General features: G+C 42.0%; 1 protein-coding gene across 1 annotated transcript; it reads left to right on the forward strand.

The window, feature by feature from the left end:
• Positions 1-1,292: 1,292 nt before the first annotated feature.
• On the forward strand, positions 1,293-26,460 carry spen (spen family transcriptional repressor). The gene is made up of 15 exons (XM_080496057.1): positions 1,293-1,466; positions 4,202-4,522; positions 11,085-11,699; positions 13,653-13,810; positions 13,984-14,184; positions 14,264-14,415; positions 14,526-14,651; positions 14,825-14,938; positions 15,024-15,137; positions 15,230-15,330; positions 15,422-23,237; positions 23,369-23,713; positions 23,808-24,002; positions 24,170-24,328; positions 24,423-26,460. Exons 1-15 carry the CDS (start codon positions 1,384-1,386, stop codon positions 24,552-24,554), a joined length of 10,632 nt encoding a protein of 3,543 aa, XP_080352183.1. The 5' UTR covers positions 1,293-1,383; the 3' UTR covers positions 24,555-26,460.
• Positions 26,461-26,807: the final 347 nt, after the last annotated feature.

Raw genomic sequence — 26,807 nt, forward strand, 5'->3', positions numbered from 1 at the left:
TAACGTGGAAATATTGAACACAAATTACACCCAGTATAGATGGAAAAACACCTGGTCCTTCTTTAACCCTTTGTTTAGCATTCATTGAAATATCTTACCCATGTATGTTATCTACAGACACATCAATACTTTAAAGTCAGTGTTAAACCCTCCAATGTGCCATGAACCCATGATGAAATATTTTGAAAAGCATTGCATCCACCAAAATCACTAATTCATTCACTCACACATTTCTCATTTAATTTCTGTGGAGAATTGACTACATGTGACCAAGAACCTCTGATCCATATTAGTTCATAGTTTCTTCACAATATTTCCAATTGCAATTCATCAATCTGGTGAATGGAAACAAAATTGTGTCAGAGCAAGGGTGACAAAACATACCAGCACCTATAGTTCAACATAACAATTTGATCATTTATTTATTATAAAATTATCATCAGTGTTCTTCAAAGAAACTTGTAGAAGAGGCCTGACATGGTAGCTTGCCTGAAAAAAACAAACATTAATGATAACTTAAACATAATATTACTTCAATAATGTGAAACGTAAGTAGAATGATATCTTTAGCTGCCAAACGGATGACTAATAAATGATCACAATATTAATTCATCCTGCTAATTATGCTTTCTTTGCTACGCTCTGTAATTGCTGGGTCTTCAATCGTATTTGTTTACAAATGCCTGGAGGGAGTTGTTCTGAATGCTCGAATAGTATTTTCTAATAACTATTGGCCTGTGACTCATGAGGTAATTTGTGGGTTATGTATTTCCCTTGTGTATTGATGGAGAGCAGTCTGATGTGAAACTACAGCATCCACCAAATGCTCAGCTTACGCTCCTCTGCACCGACTGCGGGCAAAGAGCCTCACCTTGCCATCCTCTAAATCCTGGCAGCGATGGGATCCTCCTGCGAGTCAAAAAGCTCTTCTGTCAGAGCGCCACCATTCAACCAGGGGTTTTCTCGCGCATGCGCACGGGCGGCAGACGATCTCATCGGGGAGAAAAAAAGAAGTTCACACACAAAGCCACGCCTGCGCGGTGTGCCTCTCATTACAAGCGAAGTTGCTGCATCTTTTTAGGAAGCTACATGCTTTCTTTCGACACCCAAAGGTCGCATGGTGTCAGGGACGCGCCTAGTCACGGGAACAGAGCCGCGCGCGCTCACGAGCGGCAGGATCGCGCTTTAACATTGAAGTGTATCAAACAGCGTGCGGGGATCCAACCTAATGGTTTACATTGGGTCACAAGGACCAGTCAATGATTTGCGCCAATTGCTTTTCCTTCTTGTTCGGCGTCTATTTTGCAAACCTTTTGTATTTTGCACGCGGAGGGGCTGACAGAGCAAACTCATCTGTATGATCGGGGAGCAGGAGCACACAGTATGGTCCGGGAAACCAGACATCTATGGGTGGGAAATTTACCCGAAAATGTACGAGAGGAGAAAATCATTGAGCACTTCAAGCGGTGAGTAGAAAACACTGACGAGCGATCGGTGTGTGTATATATATGTGTGTGTGTGTGTGTGTGTGTGTGTGTGTGTGTGTGTGTGTGTATGTGAATGTGTGCGTGAATGTAAGGAAGAGCGCACGGGCAGCATCTCCCTCTGTTGTGTCACATTTTTTTTAGTGAAGTCGGGATGAAGCAGGAGGTTCCCCTGTAGCAAAGTCCCATTTGGCAGCGGGGCTGTCAGCTCTCCATATGCAGCTCCGCTGCGTTGGAGTAAAGACAATCTGCACGCTTTGCTTAGAGCCGTTCAAAGCAGGTTCTGGTGCAGGTGAGAACTTTACGTGTCCCTACATGTCGTGTAGTTGTGCAGGTATCCAAAGCCAGCCTGCAAGCAGCCCCACACTTTTTTTTTTTGCAGCCGGTGACCGTTTTGGGACACGCATGATCTGCATCGTTGGCTGAAACAGAAACGACACACTGTAAACAAACTTCAGCCCACCCGGTTGTCGGGACGAGCAGCGCATTGAACAGTCTGCACACCCGATTTATTTGTATTATTTATTTTTTTCGCAGACAAAAAAACGAAGTCCAGCCAAGTTTGGACTTTTTCCGAGTTTGTCCGGTCACCTGTGCACGGAGCACGGTGACTGATCGTGCCGTGCAGTGCTCCCCTCTCTCTCTCCCTCTCTCCCCCCCCCTCTCTCTCTCTCTGCCCCTCCAACCGGACCAGCAGCGTTTTGTACGGACAGATTGTCCAAGACGAAAGTCAGTCTGTCACTTGACGCCACATCGGGCTGCAACATGGTTGCAAAAAAAAACCCCAACAAAAAACAACAATTAATAAATAAATAAATACAAATCCGCTGAGATTTGAGCGGGCTCGTTTTGGTGCGTCCTGCCTGATGTGCAACACCGGAGCGTCGTCGTGGGCTCCTTGTGTTTACCTTGTGCACGCATGAACACAGAAAATGGTTGTTCTCCGCCACATGAAGAACGGCGTCGCTTCCCGCAGCTGCTGACTTGCAGCCTGCAGCTCGATCCGGCAGCATCACGCACCCGACGCGGTTACCTCGCCGTGCAAACAGCGTCTTATATACTTTTTTTATTAGACGCAAAACCCCATTTGCACTATTGTCTGGTGGGGGTGGTGGTAAAAAATAAATAAAAATAAAGATTAAATATGATTTTGTTTGCGCGTCGCGGTTGCCTGCGCGCTCTCGCCTCTCTTCTCGGCTGTCAAGGAAATAGCCCTGATCCTCGGTTCATAGGTGTAGCAGAAAAAACAAACAAACAAACAAACACATTTTACATTCACGAGCAGCATTGCGTTTTTATTTTGTGACAGACAGTGCAGGTGTCGCCACAGCTCCTTAATGACCCCCCCCCCTTTAATCACATCTAGTAAAATCAACCAAAATCCATCCTCCAATTCTTTTTTTTTTTTTCTACATATATAATTTCTACCATTCTGCATGCAATCCAGCGCTGTCGTGTTTCTCATCTTTCACGGTGATGCTGCCAGTAGAGACTACAACAAATACGCTTCATGTCTGATTCATGCAGCCTGTTTTTTCTTTTTTCACCACGCGTAATAACGGGCCACCGATGTGCCGTTTTATTGACATAAACCCGTGCATTGACGTGTGTAATTTTTCTTTTTTTTGGGGGGGGGGGGGGGGGGGGGGGGTGGGTGGACGGACGGGTGGGTGGTTGGGGGGGGGGGATGGTGACCCGACAGCCTCCTGCACAAGAGGAGAGAAAACGGCGTCTGTGGTGCGTTTTAAGGCGCCGAGCTGCCTCCCCCTCTCTCTCCGCTGCGCTCCGGCGGTAACCCAGAGGTAGCCGGAGACTGTGTGCAGGTGCATGACAGCCTCAATGTGTGATAGAAGTCATTGAAGATGGGGGACGGCAGAATGAGTAAGCAGTGTGAACAGCTTTTCTAAAATGGCGTCGGGGGCTGTTCAATGTTGAGAACTGGCATGCCAATAAATTTATGGACACCCTGCTGTCTCTCCCGGACAGCAAAAGGAAGAAGAGAAGGGGGGGTGGGAGGGGTGGGAGGGGGGTGAATACACTGTGAGGGAGGGGGGGGGGGAGCTTTGTAATCCTACACTGGGCTCGTAAATTCTGTGTAATAGGCTTCCTGTCTGTCGGTTGAATATCACTTAATGATATATTTTGTCATTTACAAGCTTCTTAAGGGAATTATGAGATGGGCACTCCTTTACTCATCTAGTACAACCAAAATATACATTTTATTTTTTTAATTAGATTATTGTTATTATTTTATCTTTGTTATTATTAGAATGGTAAAAAATGTCTTTAATTTCTGAAATTGAAAAAAAAAACAACGTTCATTTTTTGTGGCACTTTATGATTATTTTTCAATTTTCTTTTTTGGCTTCACAGTTTTGCCTCATTATTTCACATTTGCACATTGTTCCAGTTGCTATGTGTAGAAAATATATAAATATTATAAGGTATTCCGATGTATATGCTTTTGATCACATGCCATGGCCAAGGTCCTAGTTGCTGGGTTACTGTTGCCTTGTTAGAAAGTCTTACTTCCCAACACACAGATACACACAGAAGCCATCATCACAGCGTGCTTGTTTAAAAACATTTCTTCGCATCTGTAAACGTGTCGATATATTAATTGTATCTAAAAGTAGATGTCCTGTTTTAAAATGCAGAAGCACTGACTCAATGTATCTGTAGCTGACTGCCATTCTTTCCCACTGTTTCTGCTTCAGATATGGCCGGGTGGAGAGTGTCAAAGTCCTGCCCAAGCGGGGCTCAGAAGGTGGAGTTGCGGCCTTTGTGGATTTTGTGGACATTAAAAGTGCTCAGAAGGCTCACAATGCTATCAACAAGATGGGGGACAGAGACCTGCGCACTGATTACAATGAACCCGGCACAATTCCTAGTGCGGCGAGGGGGCTGGACGATAGTCTGTCCTTGGGCTCTCGTGGCCGGGATGTATCAGGGTTCACAAGGGCGGCAGGGGGTGCCGTGTATGGGCCCCCCACGTCGCTCCACAACAGAGATGGACGCTATGAACGCAGACTAGACGGGTAAGTGGACAAAGTTTCTCTGAAGGCAGGGGGAACTGCGGTTTTCTAGTCAACACCTTACCGCCAAGCATCTTTCCACCATTTCATTCACTTGTTTTTGGGGTTAAAGAAGAAAGAAAGAGTTCATGCTCAAGAGTGAAACCCTTTAGGGGCCCTCCCGTGGTCCCCCGAGTGGGGCTAATTCTCCTGGACGTACACCTACAGGTAGACACTGAGCTATTCAGTGAATGAAGTGCTTGCTTGTACACAAGTGTCTCAGGTATTTAAATGGATAGTTGGTAGTTTAAAAGGCTGTTGGGGATTATCTCGGTGAGCTTAAATATCTCTATGAGGCGGATATATCATTGGTGGAAGGTACGGGGCAAAGATTGGATTTCGTAAAATTTCCCGGGATTATTGGAGAATGCTGGAGAGAGAAAGAGAGAGAAAGAAAGAGGGAGACAGAGAGGAAAAAAAAGAGAGAGAGAGTGGTCCAACGGCCATCCCTGGGATTCCCCTAATCTGGAGTTACGTTTCCCTGCTCGGTGGATTAATGTCACCCATTTTTCCTCATTTAACAAAACAACCAAGAGCATACATTATATGTAAAAGACACCATTTGTCTGGATTTAGTGTAATTTGGTTTTCGGTAATTATGTGCGCCTAACTGAGGTGTGCACTTCTGTCGTGGGCTGGAGTCATGTGGATAACCTGCTCAGGATATTTATTCCCCACTGTTGGATTAACACTGGCCAGACACCTGAAGGATATGTGGTCATGCAAAAGGTATGGGTTGCTTTCTTGGTATTTTCTTTTTTTTTTTTTTTCCCCTAATTTTTTTTTATTTTTTATTTGGGATTATATCAAATATCAGGGCATTACAAATTGAATACTGGGAGATCGAACTCAGTAGAGTGAGCAAACAAACGTTTTCACCTTGCCTCTTATTTTTTTGTGGAGATTATTTTTGACTTTTCATCGACTCAAGACTGGCAGATTTTCTGCACGGACTACATGTGGATCATACAAATCAAAGACGACTGCTGGAAACTGGGGACTGGAGGACTGTACCACCGTGCTATTGGAGATAACCTGTGGATTACCTCGCCCTGTTTCTTAGCGTGGAGCTATAACTAAACGGTGGATACAGTTGACACAGAATCCGAGGACTGAGTTGCACCCATGAGCTGCGTTTCCCACTGACTCAGCACAGGCTTGGACAGCATTCGGGCTCTCCTGCTTCTGAAAGGAAACCCACGGATAGACCACGGACATGAACATCAATGAGTTTCTGAGTTATCCTCCAGCATTGGGATGAATATGGTGCCACTGAACAAGAACTTGGATTACTGTTGCGAGACATCTCGATTGTGTGAGATTTCTCTGCATCCACTAAAGGAATGGTACTACTTTATTGCTTTGGACAGTGTGGCTAAAAGTGGAACATGTAAGACTTAAGAAGATACAAGATCTTTCTTTTTTTTTTTTTTTTTTTAATACTTCCAGTGCTCCTGCTGGGAAATCATACCATTGAAGATGGGATCCTGGATATGATGCATTTATTGTTCCTGGACTCGAGCACTCATGTTGTTTTTTTTGTTGTTGTTGTCTCCCCACATGTTTGGATGGATAAATGAACTGCAGCTCTGGTTCAGTGACATTTTCCAGCATTAGAAGTCATCCTGACTTGGATCAGTACAAGACTGGACTATGTTTTGATTATTTTATGTAGAGCGAACACTCCAGCTCATCAGTGCACGAGGTCCCCTGCCCCGAAGACGAGGATTACGTTTTCTATCATGAGCGATTTTGCTTCAGCATTTTTTTTTACCCCCCCTTCTCCACTCAACATTTTTGCCCATTTTTTTGCTCACAAAGTTCTATCTCACTAAATTGTATTTGGAATTATAGGTCAAGTTACCACTCTCTCAAAAGGTTGGTATGTCCTGCCCTGTGTTATATAGCTGTCCTCTCTAACCCCCTAGTTTGATCCCCTGTCTCTCTCCATTTTCCCCACTAACCGACATCGCTGGTGCATAGACTATTAATATTGCCTGTATGTTAATACTGTATGTCTACAAGCTGAAAATTGTACTTTACCTTGTATTTTTTTCCTTTCTCTTCCTCTGACCCCACCTCAGCTCCCGTCCCCTGCTCTCCTGTTTTTAAAAAAAAACTAGATTTGTGTTGCTGCTGTTGTTCATGATTACTACAAAAATCCTCTTTTCTAAAATACAGAAAACAGCCTCAGTATAGGGAAATGTTTGCAAGAGTTCAAATCCAAATATATTTCACATACATTTGCAATGTGTGCAAAGATACGTGGGAGGGACTTTCTAGAAGATGTGCAAAAAGGCATAACATGCATAAAAGAGAAAAGCACTAGAAAAATGATCATGTATTTGAACATGAGTTCAAACGGTTAAAAACAGTAAAAAAACAACAATAAATGACCTCACCAATTCAGGATCATGTAAGGTTTGTCACGGGTTCCTTGGATTAATAATTATTAAATGATTGAAATTCATCCAAAATGTGCAATAATAATAATATTACTGAAGATCAAATGTTCAAATTTTTTTTTTAATCAGACTTGTTTTCAAGTAATTTCAAACTCGGTAGAAGCATGATGCTGAATTCATTATGGACTTTGTCCCTCCCAAAAAAAGCATATTCCAACAATGAGTAATTGCCTTGATGGAATTGGACAAGAGCAGAATGTGAATTCCTCAGAGGCTGTCACAGATGCGGCTCTCCAATTTTTATACATTCCATCTATTTTATGTTTTAGCATTTCACTCTTGCTAGGTTTTTAAAATTTTTTTTATTAGATTTTATGAGCTATTCCTTTTAATTGTTTCATCATATGGCTACAGGCGATGTTGTGTGTCAGTGATCAGGATGCTTCGTGGCATCACTGGGTTTACAGCATTGCTTCATCCGTTTGGTGAATTTATTTGAATTAAAAATAATATTTTTCACTGGAGTGGCTTAAATATAATTAGTATTTCTATTTGGATGTCGGTGTTTCTCCCTCCCCCCTTTCCTTTTCAGGAGATGATGAATCATGTTTTAAAAAGACATGCGTTGTTAAAGTTCAGCACCACAGGGTGCCCAACGACTACAGTTAAACTGTAAATGGGAAACAGAGATTTGATAATTACCTACCCGTGGCACTTCCAAATAAATATGCATGCGTTGCACCCATATGAGGGAGCCTCCATATAAGATGCCTTATTATCATGCTGCTGGAATGCAGCTGTATAATTATGCCGTTCACGTAATCCCGAAACGGTTGACGTGCTTTGCATGAGCCGGAGTAGACTCATAATCAAACACTGATGGAAATTCTGCCCCCCAAAAAAAGTCTAACTGAATTATTTTTAAGCTCTATGAATAATGTAGGACCTGATTTGTGTAAAGTGAAATTGAAGTGAAATTGAAGGGTATCTATTGAGCAGCGAGTCTGCGCCACCAAATTAGCATTTTCGAGAGCATCTAGGGGTCAAGGTAATCCATCAATTTCACAGCAGACGTCGTTATGCCATAGATGTTATTCATGAATCCAGCACACAGACGATTAAATCAAATAAGCTGAAACAGAATTTACCCCTGACCTGCCATACTTTTATGTATAGCGCAGTAAAATACAGACGTAGAGTATTTCTCCTAATCCAATTTACCTTCGGCGTTCAGAACAGTTTGTACGTCCGTTAACGTGGTTTGTTCTCGTGTCCCATGGCAAGAATACGAAATGCAAGACTTCATTTAAGCCCGGAAATATTGTGAACGTCATAAGATCATATTTATGTCGTTTTCCCCTGATAACTGTTTCTATTTTGGACCACATCACACAAAGCAGAGGATACTCTGACCAACAAGGTTTTTAAAAATGTTTTTTTTATTTCACCAGAGATTTAATCTGAAGGAGGGATTGTAGTCTCTTATAGTCCACACAAGTGTGGTAATGCAAACATGATTGTGACATATTACCTTATACACCGTTTGCCAAATTGTCTTTCAGGTTATCACAGAGCTCCAGTGATGCAGTGAAAGACATTATACATCTTCAGAGAAAGGCAGCAGTCTCAATGTAAAAACGCATCATTTATTCTAGATGGTTTCTTAAAAGCTCAGTGAATTACAGCCTGAGCTGTTGCTCATGTAACTCTCTTTTCTTTCTTTCTTTTTTTTTTAAAGAATCAGATTCTATTTTCTGATTCTATTTTCGTGAAATGATCAGAAATGTAACTGTTTGGTCGCAAAAACAGAGCGATTAAATGTAATGCTTTGCATTTATCATGCATTAGCGATTACAGGATTGACAATTTCCCACAAATTGAAGATGGGATATTATAAAACAGCTTGACATTTGAAAACAAAACAAAAAAAAAGTGCACTTTATGGATTAAAGAACATACATTTTGCTACCATCAGTTATTTTTTCTTAAGATTATCAATTAAAACCTGATGTGGACTTCACTTTAATTCTAAACAACTTCACTGGTCTCTCTTTAAAATATGCTTTCGATCATGTTCCGTTTGCATAGAGCAGCAAGAAATAGTTCATACACTGGTAGAAAAGGCTTATAAAAATGTCAAAACTGTATATGAGAATCATAACTGAATCAAATCGAATTCATTACATTGCAATTATATTTCTCTCCCGCCTTTCTAATATTTGCTATAATCTCTATCTAAAAAGAAGAATGAACATAAAATTCCCTTTAAAACTTGCCAAATTAGATGTATTTTCTTAAGGCGGCATTTTCTTTCCTTTTTATTACGATGTCATAGAATGCGATGTCATTCATCGCATTATATAGACTGCAGATTTGCCCTGAAATATATATATAAAATGGTAATACCGACTTTTCAAAGATTTCCAGTAACTGTTCTCTTGCTTGTTGTATTTAGACAGAATGAAGTTGAGGATATAACAATGCTGCCATGTAGCAGTATGTCCTCCATGTCCCTTGTTAACGATTCAAACACTTGACAAGCACAATTTCTTGTTTCAGGACTATTTTAGTGACATAAAGTTGGCTCACTGTTAATTTATCAGCATATCTAAAGCAACATAGTTTACATACTATGGAATGTAAGTCATAATCTCATCAATGCAGTGTTTTTAATTCAAGGATGTATATATATATTTTCTAATGTTTACTTCTTACACTCATTGTTGCACAAAATTGCTTCGTAGTAAAACCTGGACTGCATCCAACAAATCTCACATATACCACTGGATGTACACAATCTTTCCTGTATTGTAATGCCACACATTTATATAAATGAACCTCTATAGTTAATCATAAAATTGTCTTTAATTTGTGTGGAAGGTTTACATTCTAATATAAGCCAACTCTTGTGTTTCTTCACCTTCCCGTTTAAACTCAGTGAAGAACAAAACACAGTTTTCTGTTTAAAGTACTAGTTTAAGGGGGGGGTTGTAACTCTTTATTTTATTAAACCATATTCAGCCCCGTGTTTGAACATCGTGGCTAATTTGCTTATTATAATTTGATCTGAATTCAAACAGTGGTAATTGCTGTCCTGTCCCGCTCATTATGGTGAGTTTGGTAATATGACTGCGGTAATGACACAGCAGTTGTATTACCAAATTGAATGGTGATTGCTTTATTCAGAAAGAGGGTGTTCAGGTTTGAACAGATTGTCCTTATTAGCACCGTTTCTTACGTGTGTCTTGACAAAAGATGCTTGAAAGAGCGTTCCTTGTTTTTTGATCCGGAAGAACAAACAGTGTCAAATAGTGTAACATTGTAAACAATAGGCCTGTCGAAAGTCACCTCCAAAAACCTTCAACAAAGCCTCTCAGAAGACTGATAAAAGGCTTGGAAGAAGTGGCTTTGTTATAGTTGCTGAATGTAACAAGACCAGAATGACTTGACAGTTCATAAATACATAAATCTGCCAGGCCTTTCATTAAAAGCAATTTTTGTACAAAACTGTTACAACCTCCGATTAGGCTTTGAAATAATCAACATGTTTCTCATCAGTTACACAGCCGTTGCACATTTTTTTATTTATAATTTTTTTGGACAAAAAGAAAATCAGATGTTGGTGCACTCAGTTGATTGTGTTTTCAGTTAGTTCTATCTTAGAGTAGTGTCCAAGTATGTCTTTGCTGCTTGTTCTGCGATCCTGAATGATGGAAGTAGAGCTGCATTCAAAGAAACTCAAACTTATTAATGTTATATCTTCGTAGAAAGACATGAAACCCAGAGACTTAAGAAATATGTAGAAATATGTTGTATATGTTGTTGGAAGCATTTGATACATTTAATCTCCCTGGCATACCTAGTTTGACTTACAACAAAAACAAAAACATTTAAACAGTCCATTATTTGAATCCATTGTAGTCTGAGAGAGGGAAAAAAAAATCTCTTTTTTTTTATCCCAAAAAATCTTTATCCAGCCTCTCAGTGTCTCATTACTACAATTATAACTGAGACACCTGATATTTTGTCTTTTTTATTCCCCCATTGTCAAATACTAGTAGCCATCTTAAGTCTCTGAAATGCAACGGTGGCATGACTTCCTCTTTCTTCATGTTTGTTAGGACGGCGGAGACTCGGGATCGGGCGTACGATCACAGTGCCTACGGACATCACGAGCGTCCCGGTAGCAGCTTTGACCGTCAGCGACACTACGAAACAGACTATTACCGCGATGCAAGAGAGAGGACTCTGAACGCAGCTGGGAGCGGGTCTGGCACCTCCGGTGGAAGCGGTACGACTGTGCCGTCAGGAGTCGGTGGAACTATAGTTAGCGCCGTTGCTGGGAACGCGGGAACAAGTGCATCAGCAGCGGCCGCGACTGGAGGGAGCGGAGGATCCACGTCCAGCGGGGTTGGCTTTTACCGCTCACACAGCCGGAGTCCTTGTCGCTTTGAGACGCCGGAGCCTCGCTATGAACCTCGTGCCAGGGAACCCTTTACTTTGGCCAGTGTGGTGCACAGGGACCTTTACCGTGAGGACAGGGGCCGGCGCGGGGAGCGGTCGTACCGTCACAGTCGTAGCAGGTCTCCACACTCGACGCATTCGCGAAATCCCTCGCCTCAGAGACTGGTGAGCCAGGCTGCTCGTCCTCCACGGTCGCACAGCGGGTCGGGTTCTCGCAGCCGTTCCTCCAGCTCTGACTCGGTCAGCAGTACCAGCAGCAGTACGAGTGGCAGGTGAGTTTAATCCCGCTGTCAATCTCTACTTTTGCACATGGCTGTGGTTCACTTTTGGGCATCCCAGTCTTTGGCTTTCTGGATTTCCATACAGGGAAATCCACTAAGATTTGACTCACTGATGCTGTGATGGGAAAAAGATTTAAATACATCGCCATGTGCTGACTTCATTCGGTTATTCAGCACCATTAGACACCATTTTTTGCCAACATGCTAAGACTTGTGTGAAATGTGTGAACTTGATATCTTTCATTGGCGACAACAAACAGTTGGTTGGCTAACATCTCCTAATGCAAAAGGTTAGTTAGCAATAGCTTAACATTTAATGTTTGGTCAGAAAACAAAGATGCGAGTAGAATTTATTTACATTGTTAATGCTCCTTTAACTGTATTAAAAAGAGCAGACAGATATGTTTTCCAACTAGAACAAGAGGCTTAGTTTTATATTTGTATTTTGAGGCGCCACCTGGCAGGTGACGCACGTATCTGCAGGTTTGAGAAGTTATTTCAAAGGCACATCATGAGAAGGAAGTTTACTGCATGTATGACACTCCTCTCTAGAAATGGTACTTTGTCCTTCTGTCTAATCATTGGTGAATGTTTCAAATGACAAAGCTTTGTGTAAAAAGCTGTTGGGTGAGGAGTGGATTGTGGACAAGGTTCAAAGTTTGGGAAATTACCTTAATAGTGATGTAAGGAATTTAATGTTGTTACAATTTGACTGGAATTATTTCCCCTGTACTTTGCATACATTGTGTCGTATAGTGCAAGGCACTTTACTATGTTATTACACATTATTGTTCATTCTACTGAATGTTCTTTATCTGTCTTTTTTATTTTTTCTTTAAGTGGACCTCACAATGCTGTCAGTTACAAGGAAGCTAAGAAATTGAATTTTTTTTTTTTTTTTTTTTTTTTACCAAAACTCACTTTTTTCCATTTTAACAGACAAAACCAATGCTTTGATTTCCTTATACTGTTCTGCTGGTTTCATTGCATTGTGTGGGTGTCAAATGTCCAGTAGCTGTGAATTTCATCATGCTGCTAAATCTGGTTTGTTTTGAAGATGAAAAGCACATTGAGCTTTTATTTTTTTGTGCACAAGTTATGTGTTGCTACATTTGATAGTAATTAGATTTTCATCCAAGGTCTGGCAAAGAAACACAATAAGGAAAGAAAAATCTAAAATAGGAGATCTCTGCAGTTTAGTCCTTGTAGATTTATTCCCTTGCATATATTTTCTACCTTTGGACACAATGGTCTGCGGCTCTGAATGACATGTAGCGACACATGTGGTTCAATGAGGAAGTGCTATGGGGGGAATTTCAGGAGACGGCTGCTATATTTTTCTCACTGCCTACCTCTGTGTATGGGTAATGGCTCCCCCCCTCCGTGAGATCCAGTTGGAACTGGAAATTTCTGGCCAGTGCTGGCTGCCTGCCCACTCCCACAGGCCAGGCACCGTCAGCAGCACTTCCGGGAGTGTCTGAGCACAGGAGGAGAAAGTGAGAAGGAAACAAACAGCAGAGGGCCTAGAAAGCTGAGACAGACATGGGAATCGTTTGAGAAAAAGGTGCATGAGGCAGCCATGAATTCATCTGCCTTGCGTAAATCTGCCTTCAAGCAGCTGCACCATATTACAGTGAAATTGGGAGGAGAGAGGTGTATTTAGCCTCATCATTTGGAAAATGTTGCATCTAAAAAAAAAAGAAAAAGTTAACAGAATCATTCATAGGAATTTCCTGCTTTTATGCAAATAAATCATCATGTGTACATAATGAAATGCTGGTAAAATATTATCTTCTCTCAATCATAACATTCAGAGTTTTACTAATGTTCATGACCATGTCTTAAAATATAACTACTTTCTTCTTATCATACACCTGTAAACTATGAGATAAAACTGTAAGTACTTCTTCAATGTATTAAGTCCATGTTCCTCTTTTGCTCTAGTGATTCTAGCAGTAGCTCAAGCGATGACTCTCCAGCACGGTCAGTGCAGTCGGCTGCTGTTCCTGCACCCTCAGCACTTCCTTTATCCTCCCTGGACAAGGATGAACCACGTAAAAGCTTTGGCATCAAGGTCCAAAATCTTCCTGTGCGCTCTACAGGTTAGTTGTATGGCGCTCCAGAAACATGTAAGCCCTGAAGCAGTCTCTATGCAAGAGCAGCGGTGCGCCAGATCTATGAATACCTAATAAATAACGGTACATTTGAATAACAATCAGCATTCGTAATTCATTTTCCAATAAACTTATTCATCCATTTGATCTATTTGCTCTAGATACAAGCCTTAAGGATGGTTTGTTCCATGAATTTAAGAAACATGGAAAGGTGACATCTGTACAGATCCACGGAGCTTCAGAAGAGCGTTATGGGCTGGTTTTTTTCCGCCAACAAGAGGATCAAGAAAAAGCACTTGGGGCATCGAAAGGGAAGCTATTTTTTGGCATGCAAATAGAAGTCACAGCCTGGAATGGACCAGGTAAGTTCAGACTCTCAGGGTGTGTAATAAACAACGTGATTATGAACAAATCCACAAACTCATACTCGCTCCCTTTCAGAGACAGAAAGTGAGAACGAGTTTCGACCTTTGGATGAAAGGATTGATGAGTTTCATCCAAAGGCCACAAGGACATTATTTATTGGAAATCTGGAGAAAACCACCACTTACCACGACTTGCTGAACATTTTTCAACGCTTTGGAGAAATTGTGGTAGGTTAATGTTGTTAAGTGATTCAGAATTGAAATGATTACCGTGCTCTTCGCACTTGAGATGACTGTGCTTATAGACAGAATAATTTTTGTTGTCATTGTCCACAAAGGATATCGACATTAAGAAAGTTAATGGAGCCCCACAGTATGCTTTTCTACAATACTGCGATATTGCCAGTGTCTGCAAGGCCATAAAGAAGATGGATGGCGAGTATCTTGGTAACAACAGACTAAAGGTGAGAATTATACTCATCAAACAGCATACCTTTACCTATATATTATTTGTGTTTATGTAATTCTCAACAATGCATTGTATAATGTCTGAAAACTGTTTGTGTAAACAAGATAAGTTGCTTTTTTCTGTAAATTTATTTTCTTAATCTATTTTTGATTTTTTTTTTTTTTTAAGCTCGGCTTTGGGAAAAGTATGCCAACAACCTGTGTTTGGTTGGATGGATTAGCATCAAACACAACTGAGCAGTTTCTTACGCGTCATTTTTGCCGCTATGGACATGTTGTAAAGGTTGGTTTGCTTGTTTATCATCTTAGCTATGCGTAGTATGTGTTTTGTTGAACATTGGGAGTTTATTTATCTCTGTGGTCTGCAGGTTGTATTTGACAGGATGAAAGGAATGGCTCTTATTCTGTATAACAACATTGAATATGCACAAGCTGCAGTCAAAGACACGAAGGGATGGAAGATTGGAGGCAGTAAAATCAAGGCAAGTGTACTCTAGATTCGGTCTGAACTGAAGTTTTAAAATATCTTTTATTTCTGGTGCTATTGAAACAAATTTCTTTTTCATTTCTTCAGGTGGATTTTGCTAATCAGGAAAGTCAGATGGCTTTTTACCGTTCAATGCAGGCGTCTGGGCAAGATATTCGAGACTTCTATGACATTCTCTCTGAACGAAGGTTTGTTTAGTATCTGTTAGAAAAAACATAAAACAAAGTTGTATACTGTACCATTTGATATTAAAGATGAAAATTGTGTATTTTTTAACAGGGACGATCGACGAACCCAATATGAGTTTCAAGCAGAAAGACAATATTATGAAAATGTACGAACACCAGGAACATATAATGAAGATCCACGTCGGAAGTACCCTGCCAGAAGTCGGGAGTTTTATACTGAATGGGACCCATATCAAGGAGATTACTATGATCCGCAATACTTTGAAGACCCTCGGGAATACCGGGAATACAGAGCTGACCCTTATGAACAAGACATTCGTAAATACAGCTATTTGCAAAGGGAGCGTGAAAGAGAGAGGGAGCGTTTTGAAACTGATCGTGGACGTGACCATGGGAGGAGGACCATTGAGCGTAGCCAAAGCCCATCCCACATTGCCACTCGCCGTCCTGCTAGCCCCACTGCCTCTCCTTCACTATCTGAAAGGATACCAAGCGATTCAGACAGACGCATTTGTTGCCGATCCTCTGAGAGAAGTGGTAGCTGCAGTTCAATCTCTCCACCTAGATTTGAAAAGCTTGAGAAGACTCGCTCTGAAAGGTATAACAAAACAGAAAAACTTGAAAAGGATCGAGTTTTTGAAATTGAAAGAGGAACTTTGGCTGACAAAGAAAAGAAGGCTGGACGAAAAGATAGACCAGACAAAGACAAAAGTGAGAAACAAAGGCTCAAGAAACTTAAAGTTGCATCACCTATTGCGCAGACATGTGAGACAGAGCCTGAACTTGAGAGAGACATTAGCCCCGAGTCCGTCCTCCGAAGCAAGACCAGTAAAATGCCGAAGGAAAACACAAGCAAAGGGAGATTAGATCTTCTCCCATGTGTTGTGCAGTTAACACGTGTCAAAGAAAAAGAAGGAAAATTGATTGGGCATGCTGTTCAAGAAAAACAAATCCCGAGAGGCGGAAATGACAGTCCAAGATTGGCATCTCCGACAGCTGACCAGAGGAGTCCTCCATTCCGCACAGAATCATCAAAAGGTGATGCAACAAAACATGGGAAAGTGCCAAGAGACAAAGGCATCCACAGTTTAGTAGAGATTACAGACAAAGATGGTAAAATCAAATCCAAAAAACACGGGAAGTCTGAAATAGGATTTGATAGTAGCATTTCTGTGGATATTGACCGTTTGGCTGCAAGAAAACGACGTTTTGAAGACTCTGGGAAAATGGATAGACAAAAGAAAATGAGTGAAGAGGACCTCAGCAGACCTGGCCTTTATAAACTGTGGAACAATACAAAGGAGACAGACATGGATAAAAATCTATTATTAAGAGGAATGCATAAAAAGGAACACTATAAGGAAAGAAATGTCAGGATGATTTCCATTAACAGTCCTAAAGATGCCAGAGACTGTGAAACCAACTCTGTGGGACTTCCTCTTGAGCGGCGCTCACAGCATGGGGAGCTTTCTGAAGCCTCAATACATCAATTAGGCTGTCCCTACCTTAAAATGGATTCAGAGGACTCAAAAAGTGAAAACAGCTCCAGTTTGACCAAAGTGCCAGATGATGACAATGTCGAGCTGGATGAAGTAAAAGAACACAAACATGCTTTGTCTGAAAATGAACAAGGCAGAGGAAGAGGCAGAGATTCGGATGATGGAGAGGAACAGTATGTACACAATGACCCGACTAATATTTGTGCAAAACAAATTGAAAAGAGTCAATGGTTTCGATCCAAGCTTGGCGATCAGGATAAGACTGTCAAATATGACAACCCACTGAATAGTGAGGCCTGTGAGTTTGAAAAAGATTATATCGTTCACGATGCTGCAAAATCAGTTCAAGGCATGGCCATTGATAACTTCTCATGTAAACGAAAGAAGTTAGGAAGTTATGACTTTGAAATGCTCAAAACAAAGAGAGACTTTGCAAGTCCCCAAAAGTTGAATGAAGACGTATATAGCGTACCACCCTCGATAGGAGCAGGTCAGTTTTCTGAAAATGAGGAAGATGAAACTGCCCAGATCTCTGTTTCAGTTACCAACAAAGTGAGAAAAGACTCCCCAACAACAGTTGATAAATTTTCACACGTGGATTCACTGAAAAACAGTTTTGGCCTTACAATGAGACACTTTCAGCCTTCTGACATTGAGGTTCCAAAGCTTAAGACGTCATTGCTTGATGAGGAGCTGATTCAACACTGGGAAAGAAGGATAAAGTCTGATTCACTCAGAATGGAAATGACATTCCCAAGTAATATTTCTAAACGAGAAAACATCCACAAACGGCTTGGCCATGACTTAGAACCTGGAGAAGTACAGTCTGATTCAGATGATGACGCAGAAAACAAACGTCTTTCTCCAAAGTCTAGTAGTTCTTTGTCTTATATCCTCAGAGACCGCGATGATAGGCTGACAGACATTAAACTTTCAGGTTCCTTGGAAAAGAATAAGTTTTATTCATTTGCATTAGACAAAACTATAACACCGGATACAAAAGCACTTCTTGAAAGAGCAAAGACATTGTATTCCTCAAGAGAAGATAATTGGTCCTTTCTTCCCTCACGGTTTCCAGTCTCCCACAGCTGCTCAGACAAGGACAAGGTAGAGTTAGCCCCGAGACCCATTCCCTCTTGGTATATGAAAAAGAAAAAGATTCGCACTGACTCAGATGAAAAGTTGCACGATAAAAAAGAGGAAATCAAGCCACAGGACCAAGAGCGCCAGGAATTGTTTGCCTCTCGATTTCTTCACAGCTCAATCTTTGAACAAGATTCCCGGCGTTTGCAACGTCTTGAACGGAAAGACCAAGATTCAGAAACGGCAGGGAATAAGCCCTTTTCGAAGCCAGGTGCTTCTGAGGCACAGCCTGAATCTGGAGGAGGCGACACTCCTCAAGAGCCTATCGTGCTTTTCCATAGTAGGTTTTTGGAACTTCAACAACAAAAAGACAAGGACCATTCCCAACCTGATACTGACAGCGAATCTGTTGTGGTGGATCAAAAAGACGAGGTTCAGAGTAATGATAACATCATATCTGATCAAGTATCTGAGCCAGTATTAAAAACTGATGACAAATTGAGGAGCCCTCCTGCAACCTTGATAATTTCACCGGTTCTTCCTTCACCCAAAGAATTACCTTCACCAGAAAAGAAGGAAGTTTTGACTCCACATTCAGAGCAAGCTTTATCATTTGTCAAAGAAGAAAAAGTTGAGGCAGTTATTGAGGTGCCACCACCCTTTTCTCCACCTGCAGAGGACTTCAAACCAGTTGCTCCTAAGCTCACCATAACACCTCCCGTCTGCCAGTCAGAGCCTGAAAATGAAATTGAAACAAAAGTAGAGTTAATTGAAGCGAAAGTGAAATGTGAAGATACTTTGGCCATGGAACGTATTCCTGTTGTGGAAGACAAACATCCCACCCCTGGTGGTTCTCTGAGCAGTTTTGAAAGGGAGAATGCAAATTTTGCTTTCTCTGACTCTTTAAAGAGTGAAGAAAAATCTGAAATTGTTAAGGCAGAACCTGAAATTGAAAATCAAGAAACAAAACACTTTGAAGATTCTCAAAAAACTGAAACTGACAGTGAAGTATGTATGCCAGAGCTAGTAGCTGAGATAAAACCTTTACCAAACCGCAGACAAGCCAAGAGCAAAAGGGCAAAACAAATGTCAGTGTTGCGTGCTTCACAACAATCCCAAATTGCCACTGAAAAACCTGCAACACGAAAAAGTGAACGAATTGACAAGGAGAAACTTAAAAGGACCTCATCACCTCGAGCGGAGGCACCAAAAGTAACATTGGAGTCGAAACCCACATCCAAATCACCAATACATGCTTCAGATTCTGAACCAAACCTTGAATCAAGCTTGATTCATGGAAGAACACGTCGGAGGAATGTGCGGTCAGTTTATGCCAAGCTACGTGGCGCTGACCAGGCTGGCAAAGAGGTAGTGGAATCATCACGCTGCATGCGTAAGCGAGGGCCAGATAAAGAACCAACACAACAAGATGTTCCAATTCCCACCAGTGCGAGGCGTGGACGCCCTCCGAAACGGGGCATCAAAAGAGTTGAAGATGTTTCACCAGTTAAAGTCGACCCAAAGAAAATTAATGAAGAACCCACGGAAGTTAAAGACGCCTCATGTCCTGGGGAGGTTGTGAAAGCCTCTGAGGGGTGGCGTTCACCACGCACCCAGAAGCTGCAACAGACATCAGTGACTTTATCAACTCCAGTTAAGAAAGGAAGTAGAATGGAAAAAACATCTGGGAGCACAACAGTGATAACAGAACAAGCAGACATGCCAAGTCATGATGAGTCAGAGCTTAATCCTAGTCCTACACCTGAATCTGAATCGTTTACAAAGTCATCAGAAAAAGTTGATACTGCAGGCTCAGCAGGGCACAAAAATGAAAAAGATTCAAAAGAGTCTGGAGAAACAAAATCTTCTGACAGTGATTTTGAAAAGATGGACACAAGTTCCTCTGAGAGGCAACAACCTGAGAAGAGCATTAAAATGAAAACACCGAGGCTGAAACGAAATGCGAAGCAAGTCATTGAAGAAAAGTCACACAGTTTAAAAAATCTAGAAATCCGTGTGAGTGTTGATGACGTGAAAGGTTTGCTTCGTTCAGAGGAGGATGTGCCTGATACTTGTGAAGCTGCAGCTATTCCAAAAACGAAGATAGTAATGCAGGAGGCTGAGGGAACAAAGGCAATAGTCTTTCCGAAAGAATGCAAAGAGGTTGGTGCACAGGAAAAAGAAGACACGTTGTCTGAACCCGAAATGCCAACTGATCCAGCTTCTTCCCTTCTAGCACGACAAATGGAACTTGAGCAGGCTGTTGAAAACATTGCCAAACTAACAGTTGAGCAACCCTCTCGGCCATTTAAAGAACCCCCTGCAGAGCAACCCGCTATATTGCCTCCCGTCGTGGCGGAACCAGAAAGTGAGGTTGAGGAGGAGAAGCGGGCTAATCCTGCAAGCGAAACTGAAACTGAACTCGCAGCCGCTATTGATTCCATTACAGCTGAGGAATTGTGTGGAGATGCAGATGGGTTCACAGCTGCTCCTACCTACAATACACTTGTACCAACCCCTGATTCCCTAATATCCTCATCCTCAAATGAGATTATGGAGCCTGAAACTCACATGGTAATCAACAATATTCTTGCAGAGGACTTGGATGATGGCCCTCTGACACCAAGCCCCAAAAGATCAACAGCGGAATCAAAAGCTGTTGAAGATCCAATTTTAGTGGAAACACCCAAGAAAATGGGCAAAGCCAAAACTAAGAACATCAAAAAATCAAGAAGTCGCAAAGGTGCAGCGAATAGAAAAGTAAATATTACAGAAGAGGTTTCACAGTCAGAATCCTCCCCAGTCAAGTTACCCGAGTCAATCCCAGAAGACCCAGAAATCATTAATTCCAAAGCAGTTACTGTTACAGCAGGTGTATCTGTGGCAACTTCTGTGGTCACTGCCGTTGCAACTTGTAGGCGTGATGTCACAAGTGCTATAACTGTGGACACGCCCAAAGAGGCAGAACAGCCCGAGGTTGAGCAGCCTGTGCCGAAAGAGTCAGCCTTTCATTCGGCAACAAGCAACCTCTCCAGTTCTAAAAAACATCCCCAAGCAGCAGAATCATGTACCCCGACCTTTGCTCCTCCTCTGGCCCGCCCCTCACAACCTCTTTCCCAGTTCAGTGTACCTCAGCTGCGACCTGCCAAAATGCCACTTTCACCTGACTGGCCACAGAGATCTGAAGAAAGCAGAATTTATGTTGCTCCGCCATGTCACGTCACTGTGGTGACTCCTACTGTCCCTGCAACAACTTCACTTGGAACCCCTTCAGCAAACCCTCCAATGCCCCCAGACACAAAGGCCTCGGATATTGACTCTAGCTCCAGTACGTTAAGAAAAATCCTCATGGAACCTAAATATGTATCAGCGTCCAACAGTAATTCTATACCTACGACTATGGTGACATCTGCATTGTCAGAGCCTCCACGGATGTCGGAGAATGAACGTCCCTCTGATACAGGGGTCTCAAGGCAGTTACGTCCACAGGAGAGAGTGCCATTACCACCCCAGCCACTGCATCACAAACCATCTCCATTGACTGAGTCTCAGCAGAATTGTGGAGAGAAGACTCAGCATACCGTAATTACTCCCGCTACCTCAGTAATAAGTCGAATTCCAATGCCTTATGATACGGAAGAAACTCCACGGATTTCTCTGAGTAACAGAAGCATTGGCCTGTCTATTCCCAAGCAAAAGTTCAAATCAAATTCAAATGAGAACAATCGAAGCCATGGCATGGACATAGTAGAGGATGGAACTAGAGGGCGCTCTGTCGTTGAGACCACTCCATACAACGCAGGGTCCACTCCTGGCCTAAGGGTCAATACATCCGAGGGTGTGGTTGTTCTGAGCTATTCAGGTCAAAAAACTGAAGGACCCCACAGAATGAGGGCTAAAATTAGTCAGATTCCTCAAGCCAGTGCTGGTGATATAGAGTTTCAGCAGTCTGTCTCCAAATCTCAGATGAAACAAGACCCACTCATTACATCATCTCAGTCACCAATCCCAAAAGTAGCCTCAGCTCCATCAGCTTACGGACACACAGGAGTTCTTTTAACTGCCCAGTCCTACAACTCTCAGCCTGTAATTTCCAGCACCAAGCAGGATAATCATGGATTTGACAAGTCTGAAGCACCATATCACACAGCATCCCAGGGTGGTGTGGTAAAAATGTTTCAACAACCCGCAAGTTCTTCTCAAGTATTAATGTATAATCAGGCTGTGATACAGCAGCAGCACGGCAAGAGAGGACTAACTGCAGATGCTTTACCAAAAAAAATGGACATTGGCAAAGCTGTTTCACAGTCTAACCTCAGTCCAGTAATGAGTCCTCACCACCCGTCACTCTCCGGACCTCGCATGAGTCCCAGTCCTGGCAATGCAAATGATCGGCCTGCTCTCCATCTCAAGCAGGAGCCCCAGTCTCCAAGAACGGCTGTTCACTCCCCGTCACCCTTTGTCAAAGCCGGTCCTCCAAGCAGCTCTTCTATTGGAACTTCAGTTGTTCTAGGCCACGGCATCTCACCAATGTCAACATATCATTCGGGTATGCATCACTCACACTCTGAACAGTCCTCTGTCATCATTCAACCTCATAGTGTCAGTCAAACACTGGCTCATGAATCCAGGATGAGCACACCACCTATATCTGGTTTAAACTACGGAAGACGAGGTGACTCTCATTCCTCCCCCCACCCAGGACCCCAGCAGCACTCTAATGCACAACAGCCTAATATAATCCGGGACATGGTCTTGCAGTCCCATTCCACTCCCCAAGGGCCCGTGTCCAGTAATAGTGGCAATACTATCAGTGAGGAAGAACCCAGACACTTTAATCAAGGCCTGAGCAGGACGTCGGTGCCCCAGATCCAGTCAGATGTAATGATGATTCATGGAGATCACAGAGGTATCCATTCAAACTTACGCATTGACCAGTACAGAGACATGCACAAGCGAATCCTCATGCATCAGCAACTGGGAGAGCATGGCGCTGTGGATGTCAGGCAGTCCCGTAACTCTGAAACTACGTCGTCTTCAAGCAACATCTCTGGGCCTTCAAAAAGTCCTATATTAGTGAAAAACATTGACATTTCAGCAAAGGAAACTCACAAGCCACTTGAAGGAAAGCTGATACATCCAACTTCAACTGAAAGTAGAATCCGAGGAGTCCACGCATCAAGTCCTGTTATGGTGTCACCTCATGGAGTTCCATTGATGCATCCAGGAGCTGCAGGCTCTTTTCCTCTTTATCGGGACATGCGAGGTTTTCCTTCCCAGTTTTCAGGACACAACCTCTCTAACCAAGGACTTCCGTCTTCACAGGTTATTTAATTTTTTTTTTTATATGGTCATTATGTCAAATTTCTTCCTTTTTTTTCTTGGAATGTAGCATTTTTGTCCTTTAAGCACACCAAGTATTAATTGTTTATTGCGATATGTCTTTTCTTAATCAGGTCCATCCAGAACCCGAACTGGTTAACCGGAGTAAAATGCCTCAGTCCCATGGTGGAAGTGATTCCAAGCCCGAGACATCCCATCTTCGCCATGCTACCTCTTCTGACCTCTCACACATTTCACGAATTCAAGGGGGTACAGTCTCACCCCCATACCAGTCTCCCCTGATGTCTCCCATGGGTCTCACTCACAAGTCAGATCTCTCTATTCTGCAGAAAGGCCCTCCAGCCTTTCTGCCAACGCCCTCGCCAGCTAAAACACCAACCACTTCTCTGCCACCTCGGCCTGATGCTAAGCTGGAGCACTCAGGACATCGCTCTATTGACATGGTGCAGCTCCTGACGGTAGGAAAACCACTGTACCAACAGTGTCATCAAACATCTTCAAGAAGATGCTCAAGGGGAAAATTTGTCTAAAATGTGTGTTCTCTTTGTGCAGAAATATCCTATTGTGTGGCAAGGCCTGTTGGCACTTAAAAACGACCAGGCTGCTGTCCAGTTGCACTTTGTTTCTGGCAATACCCTGCTCGCCCAGCGATCCCTGCCACCTCCAGAAGGAGGCTCTCTTCTCCGCATTGTCCAGAGGATGAGGCTGGAGGCTTCCCAGTTGGACAGTGTGGCTCGAAGAATGACTGTGAGTAATTTGGTTTTGAGTACCCCCACAATCTCATCTGAAATTTGAGTTTGTTAAAATACAAATATTGGTTAGAAGTACATGGACGGTAGAGAGAATCACAAGACAAAGTGATCTCATTTATATTTTTCCCCATTTTTTATTGATGACGAAAATGTTTGCGGTAGGTGGAAAATGACTACTGTTTGCTCCTGGCTCTACCCTGTGGTCGAGACCAAGATGATGTCCTTGGTCAAACTCAAGCCTTGAAAAGTGGTTTCATCACTTACCTGCAAGCCAAACAGGCAGCTGGCATCATCAATGTGCCCAACCCTGGCTCAAATCAGGTTCGTACTCAAGGCTTAACTCTTCATTTCAGTGTGTTACCGCCACAAGGTGTTATTCCCTTTCTCATCACGTTTCTCATCTTTTTATATACAGCCAGCCTACGTGGTGCAGATTTTCCCACCTTGCGAATTTTCGGAGAGCCACCTTTCGCGCCTGGCCCCGGACCTTCTCAACAGCATCTCAAGCATTTCCCCTCACCTCATGATTGTTATTGCCTCTGTTTAAAGAACCTCCATTGTTGTTTTTTTAGTTTTGATTACCTGAACGAAGTCAACACCAGCCCTTTTGGACATATCCAGCATCTAAACAGGAATTGCCTCATATTTTTTTTTATGAGTTTTACTTTTTTCTAGACTTGATTTAGCATGAACTCGCCACTCGTCACTTCACCGAGTCCTTAAGCCACCCAGTGATGTTAAATTCCAAAAACTGTACCTTTTACAGAGGATGTGGCAGGTCGAATGAGGATTCTTTTCTTTGATCATTTACTTTTTGCCATTTTTGGAGGTGTTGTGCATAGCCTTTTCTATTTCATAGCACTCATGAAGCTATGGATGGAGACCTTCCTGTGGGATATTTTTTACCTTCATAAAAGTGATTGTGATTTTTTTTTTTAAAGAGAAAAAAAAAAGACTATGTGAGAAGTCATTGCACTATATTAAGGAAAAATTGTGAACTCTGTACAGATTTGAGTATAAAATGCTACATGTTATGGGATTATTCTTGTGATCTGTCATGCTTGTGCGAGCTAAAAGAGAATCATTTGCCTGGAAGTTGATCAAGAATCATTTCAGCCTGATCAATCATGCCGCTTTTGCTTCTTCACCATCAGCAAGTACCTACTTCATTTCCGAACTCAACTCTCCATCGCGAGGTGTTCCCTGCCCCAGGAACTCGTGAGGGGGATGTTAAGAGTTGTACAGTTTACACTCAATGCCTCAACAGGGGACTATATAAAGAATATTTAATTTGTTATTTTTTGTTTGCATTCCTTTTTAAGCCATGTGGACCGTTGTGAAATTGTAAATATTATAAATATTTGAAGACTGACACAACATGGAGAGACCAACTGAATTATTTTACAAGACAGATCACGACTTTTGTTTGGTTTTGTTTTTGGGTTGGGGCAAGAATGTGGAACAGTGAGAAGGATCTGGACAGGATCCACGAGTGAATTTGCAAAAAAGACTTAAAAAAAAAAAAAAGTTTTTTAAAAAAATGGATTCTGTGCCAAAATGTCTTTTGCAAATGCTCAACACGCGCAATGTATCTAAAACATTTGATCAGAACCTATTTTCATATTGTGACTTTGTATTTTGCCATTCTGAAGGGAGACTTGATTCCTGTTTTGTTTTGTTTTTTTGGGTATTGTTCACTCGCCCATTTCTGTTACTACAGTGCTTTTTACATTGTGAAACTGTGTCTTCATTTTGAATGAACCATTGTACTGTAGGGCTTTGCCATTTCTGTATTCCAGTGCTCTACTCTCCCTATATGTGGTCCTGTGCTGCCCCCTACTGTCTGAAACCATTCTCGTACCTACAGAGGACTGCATCCCGAGGTCCTTTATGCCTCCGCTTCATGACAGATGTGCTATAGCATGCTTAATTTTCTTTTAATATTAAAGGGTAAAGTAGGATCATAAAGGCAAAGAATGTGACTTAAGCTTGACATCATGCCGCTAATGGATGTGTTGATCATCTGTCTCTATCCCTCCCCTTATCTGTCCCCTTGAGCCAAGCTGTAAATACTAATGTCCTTAATCTGTGCTCTTGTGTATCCCCCACACTTTATATTTGTCTTTCTTCAGGGTCCGCATTTTCTTTGTTGGTTTTGTTTTGTGCGACAAAACAGCAGTCTGAAAGAGACAGGGAGTCGAGGTATTTGAAACCGATGCTGAAAGTAAAACCATGCTTGTCAGTTTTGTGGTGTAAATATTTCAATGACTGCAAGCTGAATACTCATGGTTATGTTGAAGGCACTTATAATTTTTGATAAACAAACAAGAAAAAAAATCTCAAAACGTTGATTAATATGAAAACTGTCTTTTGATCAATTTTCATTTTGAGTGTATTTTGCTGTTCCTCCATGAGGACATTTTAAACTGTAAAATAAATGGTTGTTTAACTTACTTCTGAAGATCATTAAATGGTCCGTATCTCTGTCAGTGTTCATTTGTGAGTCTTTGTGTGAAGAGAGTTTATTTTTAATGCAAACGTCAGGATCCGTGTAGTTGTTGACAATTTCCTTTTGCCATGCTGTAAAAATTCCATCATTTATAGAGTAAAATCTGTTAATTTTCTGTTTCTCAATATAATGGTTTTCAAAGTCTGGAGTGGACCTCTTCTGGTGGGAACATCTGTTCTGTATCTTTATCTCTCCCACATTGTGAAAACCTTTGGGTCCGTCCAGTCTGTGCTGCAGTTTCTTCAGCCATCAGAAGAGGTCAGCATGTGACCAAGGTGCAGGTTTGACGCA

This window comes from Blennius ocellaris (genome assembly GCF_963422515.1).
Source record: "Blennius ocellaris genome assembly, chromosome: 5".
NCBI classification, from domain to species: Eukaryota; Metazoa; Chordata; class Actinopteri; order Blenniiformes; family Blenniidae; genus Blennius; species Blennius ocellaris.

What these genes read in the sequence shown, in the direction of transcription:
- spen (XM_080496057.1), top strand. Translation starts at nt 1,384, where the DNA reads ATGGTCCGGGAAACCAGACATCTATGGGTGGGAAATTTACCCGAAAAT. An exon ending in ACATGGTGCAGCTCCTGACG is followed by an intron (nt 23,714 to 23,807) that starts GTAGGAAAACCA and finishes CTCTTTGTGCAG; the next exon opens with AAATATCCTATTGTGTGGCA. An exon ending in CCAACCCTGGCTCAAATCAG is followed by an intron (nt 24,329 to 24,422) that starts GTTCGTACTCAA and finishes TTTTATATACAG; the next exon opens with CCAGCCTACGTGGTGCAGAT.